General features: G+C 42.7%; 1 protein-coding gene across 1 annotated transcript in view; it reads right to left on the bottom strand.

Annotated features, from left to right (window-relative positions):
• The window catches only part of LOC145398966 (4-trimethylaminobutyraldehyde dehydrogenase-like), a 36293-nt gene extending 20850 nt beyond the window's left edge, over positions 1-15443 (bottom strand). The window contains exons 1-4 of the mRNA XM_080271698.1: positions 15324-15443; positions 9182-9289; positions 4924-5034; positions 2746-2829 (exon numbers count right to left, since the gene is read on the bottom strand). Of these exons, the coding sequence (XP_080127824.1) occupies positions 2746-2829; positions 4924-5034; positions 9182-9289; positions 15324-15443 (423 nt within the window). The remainder of the gene's footprint in view (positions 1-2745; positions 2830-4923; positions 5035-9181; positions 9290-15323) is intronic.
• Positions 15444-16101: the final 658 nt, after the last annotated feature.

Genomic DNA, 16101 nt, shown 5'->3' with positions numbered 1-16101 from the left:
CTCACGTACAGCGAGGCTGTGAGGAGAGAAGGGATGCGGACTCAACTAAGAAGCGCGCGAAAATTTGTTTACCAGAGAGGGGTTAGTTCGTTTTCTCTCGGCAGCCCAGTGCAGCGCTATGCACCGCACCTATTTTGAATTTTTCATACAGTATTCCATTAACCCCTTCATAGCTGCCAGCCTTGAAAAACAGCACAGACATATTTACTCACAGAACGACAGGAAGGACAAAACCAGAGAGTACAAAATTGGAAGAATCATGTTCAGGAACACGAGAGGAAGATATGTCATTGCATACTCATACACAACAGCCACTTCTGGCTTTGTAATGAGCATAGAGATACGAGTAGCAGGAGGATACAGAGAAGGGTTTGCTATCAGTTGCCTCAGACAGCTATGTCTCAGTTAGGAAGAGAAGGTGAGGTTTAGAGGAGGAGAGGTGGTGCTCAACAGAGAGAAAGGTACACGAAAGGCTGCGAATGCTGCAGAAATGAAGAAGTGAGTCAGACAGTGGTCCCACACATCTCGCTGGGTCGTCACTGGGAGAGGCAGATGGTGGGGGCATTTGTGGTCTTGTGGTCCTCTCCCCCCACCCCGCTGGGACTCCGAGGCTTGGTTAAACGATGCCATTTTGGTTGAATTTTGAATAGGAAGTGTAAACGATGCCATTGTGGTTGAATTTTGAATAGGAAGTGTAAACGATGCCATTGTGGTTGAATTTTGAATAGGAAGTGTAGAATGTAATGTGCATGTAGTCTGGTGCTGACAGTTGGAGAAACTTGTATTGGTGAGTATGCTGGCCTAGACTCTGTGTCACTGAAAGAATGACAAAGTTCTGCAAAGGGGGATGGTCAGGAACTAGTTCCGAGGGCCGATGAAATGGGAGCTCCAGCTCTCCCAGTCATCAGCTTTCCATCCACCTTGGAAGAACTGCCCTGCTCAACTGGTGCTACAGTCTACTCCCTACTGAAAATGGAAGCCTACTGTTTTTCATCAAAATCAGTGAAAGGCCCTCAACTGGGTGGAGGGTTGAAACCTATCACTGGTACAATTTCTGCCAAAGACCTAAAGAGTAATTTCAACAGGACAATAAGTAATAGTCCTAAGAGAGAGAGAGAGAGAGAGAGAGAGAGAGAGAACAGCATGGTGCATGAGGGGGAAGAACATGAGGGGAGAAGATGGAGGTAAAAAGTGGGAGGGAAGAAGGGAGGAATGAAGGGGGATAAAGAAGGGGGGGAAGTGGGGGGAGGAAGAGGGTGGGGGGGAAGAGAGGGTGGGAGGAAAGAGGGCAGAGGGTAAGAGGGTGGGGGAGAAGAGAGGGTGGGAGGAAAGAGGGCAGAGGGAAAGAGGGTGGGGGAAAAGAAAGGAGGGGTAAAGAAGAGGAGGGAGAAAGAATGAGACATAGGAATGAAGGGGAAGTGAATCAAGGGGAGGGGAAAAGAAGGGGAGGAAGAGGGGGAGTGGTGGAAGAGGAATAGGGAAAGAAAGGGAAGGAGGGAAGAGAGAGGAGGGGGTAAAAGAGGGGAAGGGAGAAGAGGGGGAAGGGAGGGGAAGGGGGAAGAGGGGAAGGGGGAAGAGAGGGGAGGTGAGAAGAGGGGAAATAGGGGAAAGAGAGGGGAGGGAGGAAGGAAGGGGAGGGGGAAAGGGAGGGGAGAAAGGAAGGGAAGGGGGGGAAGGAGGGGGAGAGGGGAAAGGAAGGGAAGGGGGATGGGAAGGAGGGGGAGAGGGGAAAGGAAGGGAAGGGGGATGGGAAGGAGGGGGTGAGAAAAGGGAACAATCCATCCAGCAAGCTCTCTGCCTATGGCAGTTTCATTTGTTTGTCCACAAGATGTCTCAAAAACTTTTTGATGGATTGAATTGATTTTTTGGGGGAGATATGTGGGTCATGAGGTAACGAAGAGTTGATAAAGTTTTAGATGTGATCTGGGTTGTCTGGTATAGGTGTTAGTGGAGGTATGTAGTATGCACTCTCTGAGTGCTACTTAGTTTTTCAAGTGTCAATTACGTCCTACGTTGTTTTGCAGGAGGGCTTAAATTAGGCTATACTGTTTTGCTAGATTAAGTTAATATTTAGGTTAAAATACCATACTATGCTTCAGTCTGGCTAGGTTTGGCAAACAGGCAAGTAGCTACAAGTCTGGGTAGCTTTGAACAAGGTTTATTAAAATGTACCATTATATTTGAGCTGGCCTGACCATAATCAACCTGCTGCAAGATTTCTCATTTTCATTCAAGTGTCAGTACTGTACAGTACCTTTCTAGGCCTTTTGCAGGAGGGCTTGGGTTAGGTTATAATGTTTTGTTAGGTTAGATTAATATTTGACTTAGGTTAGATTACTATACTTTAGGCTAGGTTAGGTCTGACAATGTTATGGTTACATATGATTTGGTAAGTAATGATAAGTTTGGTTAGGTTTGAGCACATTTTATAACATCTGTACCTATACAGTAGAGTTGAGCTGGCCTTGCAATCATCAATTTTTTGTAAGATTTCTCATTTTGTTTAGACCAGTGACAAGATTGGGCCACCTGATGAAAACATTGCCTCAAGGCACGTGGTGCTTAGGCATACTACATTGCCTGTGCTATTTATTTTTTATGTATTGTATTTTTTCACCACACCATCAGGATACAGGCATATTCCACATATGGTACTTAGTATGGTAATTTGGTAATAAAAGCATAAAGCTAAAAGAAAGCTTCTTAACAGCCATTTATAATACTGAAAACTATACTTAAACTAACCTCTAATTTTGAGATATCTTCCAGATTACCCCTAATAGTTCGACAAGCCTCCATCAACTTCTGACCACGTTCTCGGCCACTTAACTGCAAAGTAAAATCAGAAAAGAAAGTGTGTGTGCAGCATAAATATACAATACAGTACTGTGAAAGCTGAGATCAGTGATATGATAAAATTGAAAAACTTTTATATGATCATAAACACACAAACAGATACAGACATATACTGTATATATACAGTAATCCCTTAATTCACGCGAGGGTTACGTTCCCAGACTCTTCGCGTATCACATCCAGGGGTATCGTACATCGAGGTATTACAGTATAATACATGTAGAGGTGTGTGGTACATAGGAGGACTACTGAGCCTTGAAAGCAGGCTGTGAAGCCTATGCCCAGAGTCGGATACAAAAAAAATATATATACAGGTTATCCCTTAATTCACGCGAACTTTTTTCACGCGATTTCAGTTATCCATAAATTTTTCATACAATAATTAAAACAAAATTATAATATTCAAATAAGAACAGTAATTTCAATATACAAGAGAAATAAATAAAATATAAAAAATGCCTACCTGCTGCCCATGTGCACACATATATGTATGTGTGTGTGTGTGTATGTGTGTGTGGGAGCCTGGGAGGTCGGTCTACCACGCACCACACAGTCAGTTTGAATCCGACGGTCGAATCATGCGTGACTCGAGATCGAGAATCATTATTTGTGGCTTATTTTTCTGCCTTCCAGTGATTGCTTGCCTTGTCTGCCAACATGGGGCCTAAGCGTAGTGCTAGTGATGCATGTGGTAACACACCAAAGCGGGCTGGTAAAGTGGTGTCACTGACAAAGTTAAAGTGTTGGACAAACTTCAGGGAGGAATGTCGGCGACAATTCTCCGTCAGGACGATTCCCCGTCATTTATTTACATACCAGTTTATTTAGCAAGTACAGTACACTAGTTTTTTACTTATATGAGTTATAAAATCCCCCTGAAAATTAGTTATTAAAGTATTAATTAATAAATAATACGTATATTAATAGAATGATGGGGAATTGTCCATGTTTTGATGGTGCCTGTCTCAGAACCGTATGTTTGGGGTGAGTCAACTGTTCATACAATAAAGAAGGCAGAACGTAGCATACGGGAGACAGTGAGGGCTAGTGCACCAGACTGTGCTAAAGTGTCTCCACCTACGCCTGTGAATTGTCTTGGAACCTCATGTTTGGGGTGAATGAGTCAACTGTTCATACAATAACGAAGGCAGAATGTAGCATACGGGAGGCAGTGAGGGCTAGTGCACCAGACTGCTGAAGTGTCTCCACCTACGCCTGTGCTTGTCAGGTTTCAGTTTTAAATTTCTTACAATTTTGTTGTTTTTAATACTTTATGCTAGTTTATAAGGTGTATGTAGTGCATAAACAGTATTATTCAGATGTAATATACGTATAGACATGCGTAATTATGTGCACACAAGGGCAGAACATATACGCGAATTTACCACATACGCGACGGGTCTGGGAACCTAACCTTCGCGTGAATTAAGGGCTTACCTGTATATATATATATATATATATATATATATATATACTGTATATATATATATATATATATATACATATATACAGGAAAGGAGAAAGAGGGGAGACATAAGTGCAGTGTTCTGGACCATGATAGGAATAGATAAAATTGACTGGGAAGATCTGTTTGTGTGGGATAAATGAGCAACAAGAGGATACGGAATGAAATTGAAGAAGTCAAGCTGCTTGAGGGATATCAAGAAATATAGTTTTCCTTATAGAAGTAAAGACCTATGGAATAGCCTGGACAAAGAGATCGTCTAGTCTAAAAGCTTAAACAAGTTTAAGGCTAAATTTGACTTACTGAGAAACAGACGGGATCCCACGAGTGCAGCTCATTTTCTGTGTATCACAAATAGGTAAATTTTATTAGGTAAAAACTAAATATTTGGAACAACTTAGATGAAGAGGTGATGCAGGCGAAAAACATTCATGTGTGTAAAAGTAGACTAGATGAATGTGGATATGGAGACAGGACAACACAAGCATTGCTCAATTCCTGTATACTGTACTACAAATAGGTAAATACACACACACACACACACACACACACACACACACACACAATTATAGTGTATACTGGATTTTCATTATGGTACATACTTTGCTCCAGGAAAGGAACGCATCCTTGGCAGCTGCAACAGCTCTGTTAACCTCCGCTGGACTAGAGACTGGCACCTCACACAACACACCGCCTGTTGCTGGCTCGGTTACCTGGAAATTGAAATTAACTTTACGGTTTCACATGGATCACACATTTCTCTGTCAAAGTGCAAAGTTAAATCTTATTGATGGCCATGTGCATTATCTGCTTGTATCATTTAGCCACATAGTTCAATATCTGGAGCTGATCCTACCTAAGTTCCGTGCAACTGATATTTACCAGATCTGTCTTGTGTATCAGCTAAGCCAGCAACAACTTATGAGCCACTTATATTCATTCATTCATTTATCATCCAATCCTACGTTGCCCCATAAGGTGCATAGGAGCCTGGGGCTAGGCAAGTTGGTCCTGACATTTAAGATGAGAGTGACCAGCAACACACATCTGAGTGGTATTACGCGAGCAATAAACCCCAACTTCCCCTTGGATATAAACCTTCACCAGCTCAATCCGACTGGAGCGCCATAATTACCCACTGAACCACCTGGTGCCAAAATTTGGTTACATGGTTACCATCCAGCGTAGTACCAGACATGGAGTCTATTACTGGGTTTCTATTACTATTACTATTAATTTCAACTGCTATCTATTATAGTACCATTATAATTACTTTAGTGGTCATCTATTACTATTACTCGGTCATCTATTAGTATTACTATTAATATATTATTTATGATAATGGTATTAATTAAATTGAAAAAGGTTTTTATTTTCATTATTGTTGAGAGGCTGTTCCACTGAATGCACAAGTGTGTCTAGATCACCTGATGGCCTGTGACCACTCTCCATTCTGCACGGTCTCCTGTGGTGTACCTGCAGCTTGGAGAGCAGCAAACAGGTAACCAAGGCGAGAAGGCTGTTTTTATTGATTATGGTAAATGGTATTAAAGAAGTGTTTGTAATAGGAAAGTAATATACAATTATCTGTTACTTTGCCTTCTATTACTATTACAATTACTATTACAGCCAGGAACTTGTGATCTATTACTCTTATTATTACTTTGGAAACCCTGTAATAGTCTATTACTATTACTATTACCCCATGTCTGCGTAGTACATGGTTGCCTGGCGTACAGCAAACCATTTGACTTGTCAGTCACTGTAAAGTCACCCACAGGCAGAAGGACACGGAAAGTATGAAGGAAAGAAAGACAGAAGAGGGAGTATTAAGTCACCTGTAGGCAGAAGGATGAGGAAAGAATGAAGGAAAGAATGACAGAAGAGTGTGGATGGAAAGAAGGATGGAAGACAGGAAAGGGCAGACACCTGAGAGCAGCACTACATCGAGTGAGTGGATGGTGAGCGCCCCCACATACCACAAGCCATTTATAAAAGCTTTTAAATCATAAATGTACAGTTCTCAAGTTTTCTGTTTACAGTGGAAAGTTAGAGTTACCAGCTGAGAGAGAGAGAGAGAGAGAGAGAATTTAATTTGATTATATTGTTTAAAGGATCCAGATGAGTGGAAAAAGCAGACAAAATGATCTTTTAACGAATGATAAATGAAGGGTAAGACGATGTGAATATAAATTGATACATGCAGTAATCCCCTGTTTACAATAATTCAGCCATGGCCCTGTTGGATAATGCATTTTGCTGGGTACTGCAATAATACCCCCAGCCCCTCTCTAAGGGGTATAACTCCTGTAGGACCTTATACTGTACTGTATGACTATATATAAAAAAATCTATCTACCTATCTATCAATAGCCCGACACCCTAATCCCGCAAAGGGTGGCCGCAGACAAAACGTCTCCAAGTTGCTCTGTCACCCACCATTTGACTACCCTCCCCTCAACTCACCCCCCCCCCTCCCTCATATACCTCTCAACTCCATCCCTCCACCTCATCCTCGGTCTACCTCTCCCTCTCCCTCCCTCCACCTCACCTACATACACCCTCTTAGTCAGTCTTTCATTCTCCATTCTCTTCACATGTCCAAACCACCTCAATGTATTTCTCCTAATCTTCTCAACCACATCCACATCCACCCCACAGCGTTCCTTCACTTCTTCATTCGTCAACCTGTCCCTCCACGTCACTCCACATGCTCCTCTCAAGTAACTCATTTCCACTGCTCTCACTCTTGACTTGTTCCCCTCTTGCAAGGTCCATACCTCGCTTCCATACGTCAGGGTAGGGATCACAATACTATCATGCAGTGACTTCTTAACTTCCAAACTCACCTCCCTATTTCTCATCACTGCTTTCAGTGTACCAACAACCTTCCTTCCCTGCTGTACCCTTTCACGCACTTCATCCCCCAAAGTTCCATCTTTACTCATCACACTACCCAAGTACCTGAATGCACTCACATTCTCCATATCCTCACCATCCAACCTCACTGTACATTCTGTGACTTCATTCCTCTCAAACACCATAACTTTACTTTTGTCTACATTAACTTTCAGATTCCTCCTCCTACACACTGTCCCAAATTCTTTCACCAAACCTTGCAACTCCCATTCATCTTCACTCAACAGTACTGTGTCATGCAAACAGCAACACCGGAAGCTTCCAAATCTCACCCTCATTCATTAGAGCCACCCCCACATCCACTGCCCTACCCTGCACCTCCTTTACAACCCCATCCATTTATATATTAAACAGCCATGGAGACATCACACAACCATGTTTCAGTCCCACATTGAGATCAAAGAACTCACTCAGCTCACCCTCCACTCGCACCGTAGCCCTAGCTCCCTTGTACATACTCTTCACAGCACTCAACAATTTCCCCTCCACTCCATATATTCTTAATACGGTACCTTCCACATACCTTGCCTATCTATTCTGTCATAAGCTTTCTCCAAGACCATGAAGGCACCATACACTTTCCTTCCCTTCTCTAGATACTTCTTCACTAAACATCTTAGAACAAATATCTGATCTACACACCCTTTTCCCTTCCTAAATCCCCCTTGTTCTTCTCCAACTAGCTCCTCTGTCATATGCCTAACCCTATCAATGAGTATTCTACCATATATTTTACCAGTCACACTAAGTAGGCAAATACCCCTATGGTTACCACATACTTCTCTCTCTCCTTTTCCTTTGTATAAAGGAACAATTATACCTGATTTCCAGTCCTCTGGAACCCTTCCCTCTTCCCAAGCCAATCTACACAACTTCCATATCCACTCCACAACAATCTCACCCCCATACCTAAGCATTTCACCACACACTCCACTGTGTCCCATTGACTGATGAGGCCTTGAATTTCTGATGTGAAGTTGGGGTTGTGTCTCTTTCTGTTGCCTCTAAGGATGTGTCTTTTGTCTGTGTTTTGTATAACTGTATTGAAAGTGTGCACAGCGGTGTTGATGTTTGTGATGGGTGTACTGTTTAGTGTTTCGAAATGTTGTGCTGTTTCAGTTACAAAGGCCTCCCAGTTGGCTCTTATAATTAGTGTATGTGTGTTTGTGGCCAGCTGGGGTGATTCTGGTTTTGGTAGTGATGATGACTGGGAGGTGATCAGAACCTAGGGTTTTGACCACTCTTCATGATGTAATGGGGGCGAGGTTTGGGGAGCAGAAGGTGATGTCTGAAAATGATGGGAGGAAGAGGGCTTGGTGTGGGAGTAGGTATTGTTGTTATTGTTGCTGTACCCACCTGTCTGGCCAAGCAGACCCACCGACCTCAAACAAATAGCTGCACTCCTGTGGCAGACAACATTTCAACAAGGTCAAAACAGGGTTCATTCACATGGCAAGATGCAGGAAAAATGGAGGACGTATAGCCCCCATGGGGATGAGCTGTGTAGAAGATAGGTAGACGTTGTCTCAGCCCAGACTTTGACTACTTGGTAACTGTGGTTGAGCTTCCTGCCACAGAGTGTTCTCAAACACCAGCTACCAGAGCTTGGCCTCATGTCACTCCTATGGTAGTTCCTCTTGGGTGGATGTCACATACTAGTGGGCTAACAGGTCCTACACCTTGCCCAAGGGTAACCTGGGACCATGCAGGGCAGCAGTATCCATCTTCCCGAGCCAGGCAGAGGCTCTGGCTGTATACTCCAGATAATGTGTAAAATCTTCTGCATCAGAGGGACAAATCAGATTCTAAAAACTGCGTCTACCAATCCATATTTTGCGTTACGACAGCAAAAGTGTGACCTGAGTACTATAATTGAAAAAAAATTTATATATATACTGTATAACTTACATATATATCATACCAAGGTCACCGGTTTGTTACCTTCATTAAGCCAAGTGCTTGACAAGGTTCACATCGCTGCCCACCCACATAATTCCATGGCCCTGCAACTGCTCTGGAGAATCCACGTACAAATGCTCTGCTCACCATCTGAAGATTTAGAATCAGTTGTTATCCAAAATATAAAGAATATGAAGTATGGTTTTGCTGTACACAGTAATTAATACATATACCACATAAATGAATACTATTCTTAACTTGGACTGAATATACTAATTTTTCTTTTCTTTTTTTTACAACTTTAACACTGCAATAACCTGGGTTCACAAGATCCACTTATAAGAAAAGTGTAATAAAAGCATGGCAAAAAATAAATAAATAAATAAACTGTCTGACAATAAAAGCAATACAGCAATTCTCTCATCATTCAAGACTTTGATAATTCTGGCCCTACTCCTACATGCAATGCCTTTTACAGTATACAGTATTTTTTTCATTAACCAAAATGAAGTCCCAGGTACAAGGTAGGGTAGTGGATGTTGGAGTGGCCCTGGTGAGAGAGGATAGTGTTTGGAAACTCCCTGTACTGTTGTTTGCAGATGATACTGTGTTGTTGAGTGAAGACGAAGGGGAGCCGCAAGGCTTGGTGGATGAGTTTGAGAGTGTGTAAGAAACGGAATCTAAAGGTGAATGTAGGGAAGAGTAAAGTGATGGTCTTTGAGAGAGGTGAAGTCAGTGAATGTACAGCGAGGTTGGATGGTGAGGAATTGGAAAATGTGAGTACGTTTAAGTATTTGGGTAGTGTGATGAGTAAGGATGGAGGTTTGGAGGGTGAAGTGCTTGAAAGGGTACAGCAGGGAAGAAAGGTTGCTGGTTCTTTGAAAGCAGTGATAAGAAACAGGGAAGTGAACATAGAAGTGAAAAAGTTACTACATGACAGTATTGTGAGACCAACTCTAACGTACGGAAGTGAAGCTTGGACGTTGTTGGAAGGACACAAGTCAAGAGTGAGAGCAGTGGAAATGAGTTATTTAAGAGGAGCATGTGGAGTCACATGGAGAGACAGGCTGACAAATGAGGATATAAAGGAGCGTTGTGGTGTTGATGTGGATGTGATAGGAAGCGTTATGAGCAACACACTTAGGTGGTTTGGCCATGTGAAGAGGATGGAGGGTGAAAGACTGACAAAGAGAGTGTATGTGAGTGAGGTGGAGGGGGGAAGAGGGAGGGGGAGGCTGAGGATGAGATGGAGGGATGGGGTGGGGAGGTATATGAGAGAGGGGGGTGTGAGCTGGGAGCAGGGCAGTGAAATGGCGGGGGACAGGGTGACTTGGAGGCGATTTGTTTGTGGCCACCCCAAACGGGATTGAGGCGTCTGGCAATAGATAGATAGAAGTTTGAAAATGTGACCCTACCATCCTGTACTGACCTCTACACTAAAGCAAGACACCAGCCATGATGAATATTACTGCAGCTTATGAACCAAAGCAAATGTGATTAATCCATCCATCCATCATCCAATTCTACGTTGCCCCATGAGAAGCGTAGAAGCCCGGGGCTAGGCAATTTGGTCCTGACATTTAAGATGAGAGAGACCAGCCTCACTCATCCCTAAGTGGCATTACATGAGCAATGACCCCAACCATCCCTTGGATATAAACCTTCACCAGCTCAATCCAATTGGAGTGCTGTAATTACCCACTATACCACCAGGAGCCATAATTTGGTCATATGGTTACCACCCAGTGTAGTAAATTGATTCCTGGTGTACAGGAAACCATTAGGCTTGTCACTCAGTGTAGAGTCACCCATATGCAGAAGGAAGAGGAAAGAAAGAAAGACACATGGGAGTGTAAAGTCACCCGTAGGCAGAAGGACGAGGAAAGAATGAAGTACAGAAAGACAGAAGAGGAAGAAAGGAATGGAGAGAGGAGAGGAAAGGGCAGACACCCAAGAGCAACCGTTCTAAAAATGAGTTAGTACTGGGCTTTGGGGTCAGTTAACTTCTGAAACAGGGTTGGATCTCAGTTGTATGGCAAGACAGAAACTGGGATCAGACACATGTCACAGAGTATGAGGCACTATGTGTTAGTGCATATTGCTGCTAGTGTGTGTGTGCGCACACACTTGTCATGTTGCGAGTGGTGACATCATTGGAAGAGTATTGCGGTATGCAGGGGGAGCCCGCTTAGTTGGAGGTGTGAGGCCCATGAGAGCGGTTGTTTTGCATTCCAATACTGGTAGCAGAGCGTAGTTCGTGCCACTTCAGCTATGTTCACCACAATAAGGTAAATAAAAGACATGTTTATCAGTGTACAGTAAAGTATTTTTATATAACAATATACTATTTGATTAATGTAGTGAAGTTATAACACAGTACAGTACCACAATGGTAGTCAAAACAATTTAAAAACCGTACATGCAATCTGGACTAATGTCTGATATATTGGAAAAAGTCCAGATTAGCGGGGAAAAGTCCGGATGTCGCTTTTGTCGGAATTTCGCATATTTTGGAATGGTTTGGGAAACAGCCTGTTATAGTGAGATCTTACTGTACTTATATTTACTTATATTACTTTCATTATATACACTATTTATGCATCACTATCAGTTAGTTCATCACTTGGAAGTTCTCCAACTTTGACAGGAAGTCGGAAGTAAGCACAATATCCTTGGCAGTGCTGCATGACCCACATTTGTGCCAGATGACTACTTTCAGATACTGTCAGTAGCCGATGTGGACATCAGTCCATTTTGATGTTGAGTAGTTGGATGCATGGAGTATGTGTAGTAAGGAAACGCAACCTGGTGTATGTAAGGCAGCCACAGTCGAATCTATGATGATGGGAAGTTGGAGTTCTTGCTAATTTTACATATTTTCATACTATTTTCTTATATATATATATTCTACTGGTATAAGGCATGGAAGGGGAGGAGGGTGTCCATCATTCCATTTATTGTCACACACTAAGGGCCGACTCAGTTTCCCCCAAATGTGTGAAAAACCATGACCGTATACACTATATACGGACTCGGCAATTTAGGGTACAATGAGTCTGTCCGTATATATACAGACTCGGTAATTCTGACACTATTGGTTTGTCCATATATACACACAGACACGTCACAGAACGGATTACATAATAAACACACAGTAATAAGGTTTACTTTAAGCAGCAAAAATACTTTTTTGGTTCACTTCATCTCTGCTGGTTCTTTTCTATATTTTCTAAACATTTTTATGGTCGCAAAATGAATACTTACTACTCCTGTTGTTTTTATCAATGTTCATTTTGAATCATTTTTGCTTACTTCTCAAGCATACTGGCAGACTTTCTAAAACAAACTGAAATCAACCAACACTTACTACTACATGTGTATTTGCCTATCTTTATATATTCATAACATAGCCTAACTAACCTAATCACAGCAAAACAATATATCCTAAAATAACCAAAAATAACCTAACTAAACAAAACCTAACAACCTAACCTAATGGTAAGTTAGCTATACACCACAAAATGGAAAGCTTAATTGATTTTAATGCAGATGCGTGGCTTTAATTAAGCGTCCACCATTGCATAAGCCCAGGAAATAATATGCATGGGGCAAACAATCCAAGGATAAAAATAAGATAGAAATAAAATCACATCAAAGCAATAATTTATCACCATAAAAATAATAAGAAAAGCAACGTTGGGTCTGGTTAGTACTTGGATGGGTGACCGCCTGGGAACACCAGATGCTGTTGGCATGACGTTCTCCCTACGTGTCAAGTGGGGTTGGTGGAGGATTAGTGCCCCTCCCTGTAAAACAATTAACTCGAAGCCTTGGCCACCCCGTTTGGGATACATGGCGTCTGGCAATGAATGATTGAAAAAAAATAATAAGAAAAAGGATAATGTTTACAAAACCATAACACCAGTTTCCTAAGAAATAATGTGAATCAATTCACTGCCTTGCAGCTCCCCTTCGTCTTGTTGTTGAGTGAAGACGAAGGGGAGCTGCAAGGCTTGGTGGATGAGTTTGAGAGAGTGTGTAAGAAACGGAACCTAAAGGTGAATGTAGGGAAGAGTAAAGTGATGGTCTTTGAGAGAGGTGAAGTCAGTGAATGTACAGCGAGGTTGGATGGTGAGGAATTGGAAAATGTGAGTACGTTTAAGTATTTGGGTAGTGTGATGAGTAAGGATGGAGGTTTGGAGGATGAAGTGCTTGAAAGGGTACAGCAGGGAAGAAAGGTTGCTGGTTCCTTAAAAGCAGTGATAAGAAACAGGGAAGTGAGCATGGAAGTAAAAAAGTTACTACATGACAGTATTGTGAGACCAACTCTAACGTACGGAAGTGAAGCTTGGACATTGTTGGAAGGACACAAGTCAAGAGTGAGAGCAGTGGAAATGAGTTATTTAAGAGGAGCCTGTGGAGTCACGTGGAGAGACAGGCTGACGAATGAGGATATAAAGGAGCGTTGTGGTGTGGATGTGGATGTGATAGGAAGCGTTGTGAGGAACACACTGAGGTGGTTTGGCCATGTGGAGAGGATGGAGGGTGAAAGATTGACGAAGAGAGTGTATGTGAGTGAGGTGGAGGGTGGAAGAGGGAGGGGGAGACCGAGGATGAGATGGAGGGATGGGGTGGAGAGGTATATGAGAGAGGGGGGTGTGAGTTGGGAGCAGGGCAGTGAAATGGCGGGGGACAGGGCGACTTGGAGGCGATTTGTTTGTGGCCACCCCAAACGGGATTGAGGCGTCTGGCAATAGATAGATAGAATTCACTGCACAGCTCTAAGTCAACTTTCCTCTGTGACATTTCTCCTGCAACTACAAAATAGGCAAAATATTGTGGGGTCTCTAATGTGTACAGTACTTGTGCTGGAGCTTTGACTTAAGTTTTGTCCATTAAAAGCAATGCGTTTTGTTTCTTGTTGGTATATTATGGTCACAGGCAGTATCTATCTATTGCCAGACACCATAATCCCATAAGGGGTGGCCACTTGACATTGAGTTATTGGTTTGACGGGGAGGGACACTAACCCTGCACCGACCCACTTGTTGACACGTAAGGAGCACGTACTGGTATGGGTTGGTTTTATGGTTACCACCCAGCGTTGTAAATGGTTTCTTGGCTGACAGGAAACCATTTGGCTTGTCAATCAATGTAAAGCCACCTGTAAAGAAATGCTTTTGTTATTACTGATGTATTAGGATTCTGATTCTGCCATTTGGAGGTCTGGAAGTGGGTCTGTCACACATTTTCACATCTAAAATCAACCAAGATAGACTCTGTCGACAACTTGGGATAAGACTGGAAATTGGTCTCGGTTAGGCTTAAATGAAACAGATCTAGGTTAGGTTAAGTAGAGTTTGGGTACATTAATGCCTCAAATGGCTTGATTTTCATTCAATTCTGGTTGTTTTCATCATTAGGGGAAAAAAAAAAAAAAAAGACTGGGGTTAATGTTTCCAAAGGCTTATTGTAAATCCACATTAAAGACCCCATAATACCTTGCTTATTTTTATATTTGCAGAAGAATTGTCACAGAAGAATGATGACTTAGAAGTGTGCAACTAGTTTGTTCACAGTACATATTATTTCTTAGAAATCCGGAGTTATGGTTTTGTAAACATTTACCCAGAAAAATATGAACTACAAACTGTAAGACCTTCCTGCTGCCTCTAGACCTCCCCTGGCCTGCCCCAGTGGGACCTCTCCCCTCTGTTCCCCCTTGGATGGATTTGTCTGCACTTGTTTCCCCCCATCTCCCAGTGCCGTTCCTGAAGTCAGCTGATGCAGTCTTGGCACAGCAGCTTTTCCTTAGCATGGATTCCGCTTTTTGTAATTACTCCTTTAGAAATTACACACATGGGTCCCACTCCCCTCCATTTTCCTCTGCCTCAACGATCTACTTTGAAGACCTTTCCTTATGCCAAACTTGGTCTTTCAGTGGGTGGTAATATTTCTTAACTGCAGAACTCCTGGCCATCCTCCAGGCCCTTGAGTTTGTATCAGCCTTCCTCCACTCCCAACCAGTGGTTCTATAATGTATATTGACTGAGTCTTCACTTACCCTCCTCCTCACAGATCACCCAGTGACTCATGTCAAGCTTGTCCATGCAATGCCGGAGTACCTCGTTCTCTTTACCTCTCCTCCCTGACACCTTCACCTTCAATGGATCTCTTCACACACTGGCATCTGTGGCAGTGAAACTGCAGACACAGCAGCAGAGCAGGTGCTGACATCCAGCATGTTGGTTTCTGTGGCACCTGATCCCACTGCAGTCCCTAACCACGCATGTGATGCCTTCATGTTGTACTGGAATGCAAACCTTGAAACTGACCTCTCTGCCTGGGAGGTTTTTGTTCTGACTGCACATCTTTGGGCTTGCCATCTTTGCTGGGGCATTGATGTTGCCATCAGAGGGTTATGGTTGGGCCACACAAGTCACTTGTACCATCTGGGTATGATAGAGCAGTCTTGGTGGCAGCGATGTTCCAGGGATGAAACCACAGAACATTTCATGTCATGGTGCCCTAGGTTCCACTTCCTTCACACACTTTTGGGAAATTGTCTGACATCTCTGTGAGTTTTCAACTTGTCTCCTCACATCCTCCTGGGAGGAGGTAATGGGGACCCTCGGTTGCAATAATGCATTGTGTGGTACAAGTATGACTTCATCCGTAAATCTAGGCAGCTCTCCTGCACATAACATGAGACCCTAATCAGTCTGCATTGGGCTACTGTTTTGGCCACATCCCTCAAATCCACAAGTAGTCTTTCTGCTGTTTAAAATAAACCACTGAACATATTCATTTCAATAAATTAGGTGTAATTCCAAAAATTAACCCACCTACCTTAACATTTAAACTGTATATAGTAACTTCACGACCATTAAAATTTAGTCTGCTTACACCTCATTGCTCTTCATTTTAATACTATGACTGTTTAGCTCTTATTGCTACTGCCT

Source organism: Coenobita brevimanus, chromosome 47 (genome assembly GCF_032717465.1).
Source record: "Coenobita brevimanus isolate Jiangsu-jjx chromosome 47, ASM3271746v2, whole genome shotgun sequence".
Classification (NCBI taxonomy): domain Eukaryota; kingdom Metazoa; phylum Arthropoda; class Malacostraca; order Decapoda; family Coenobitidae; genus Coenobita; species Coenobita brevimanus.
This window is presented reverse-complemented; position numbering and strand designations above follow the sequence as displayed.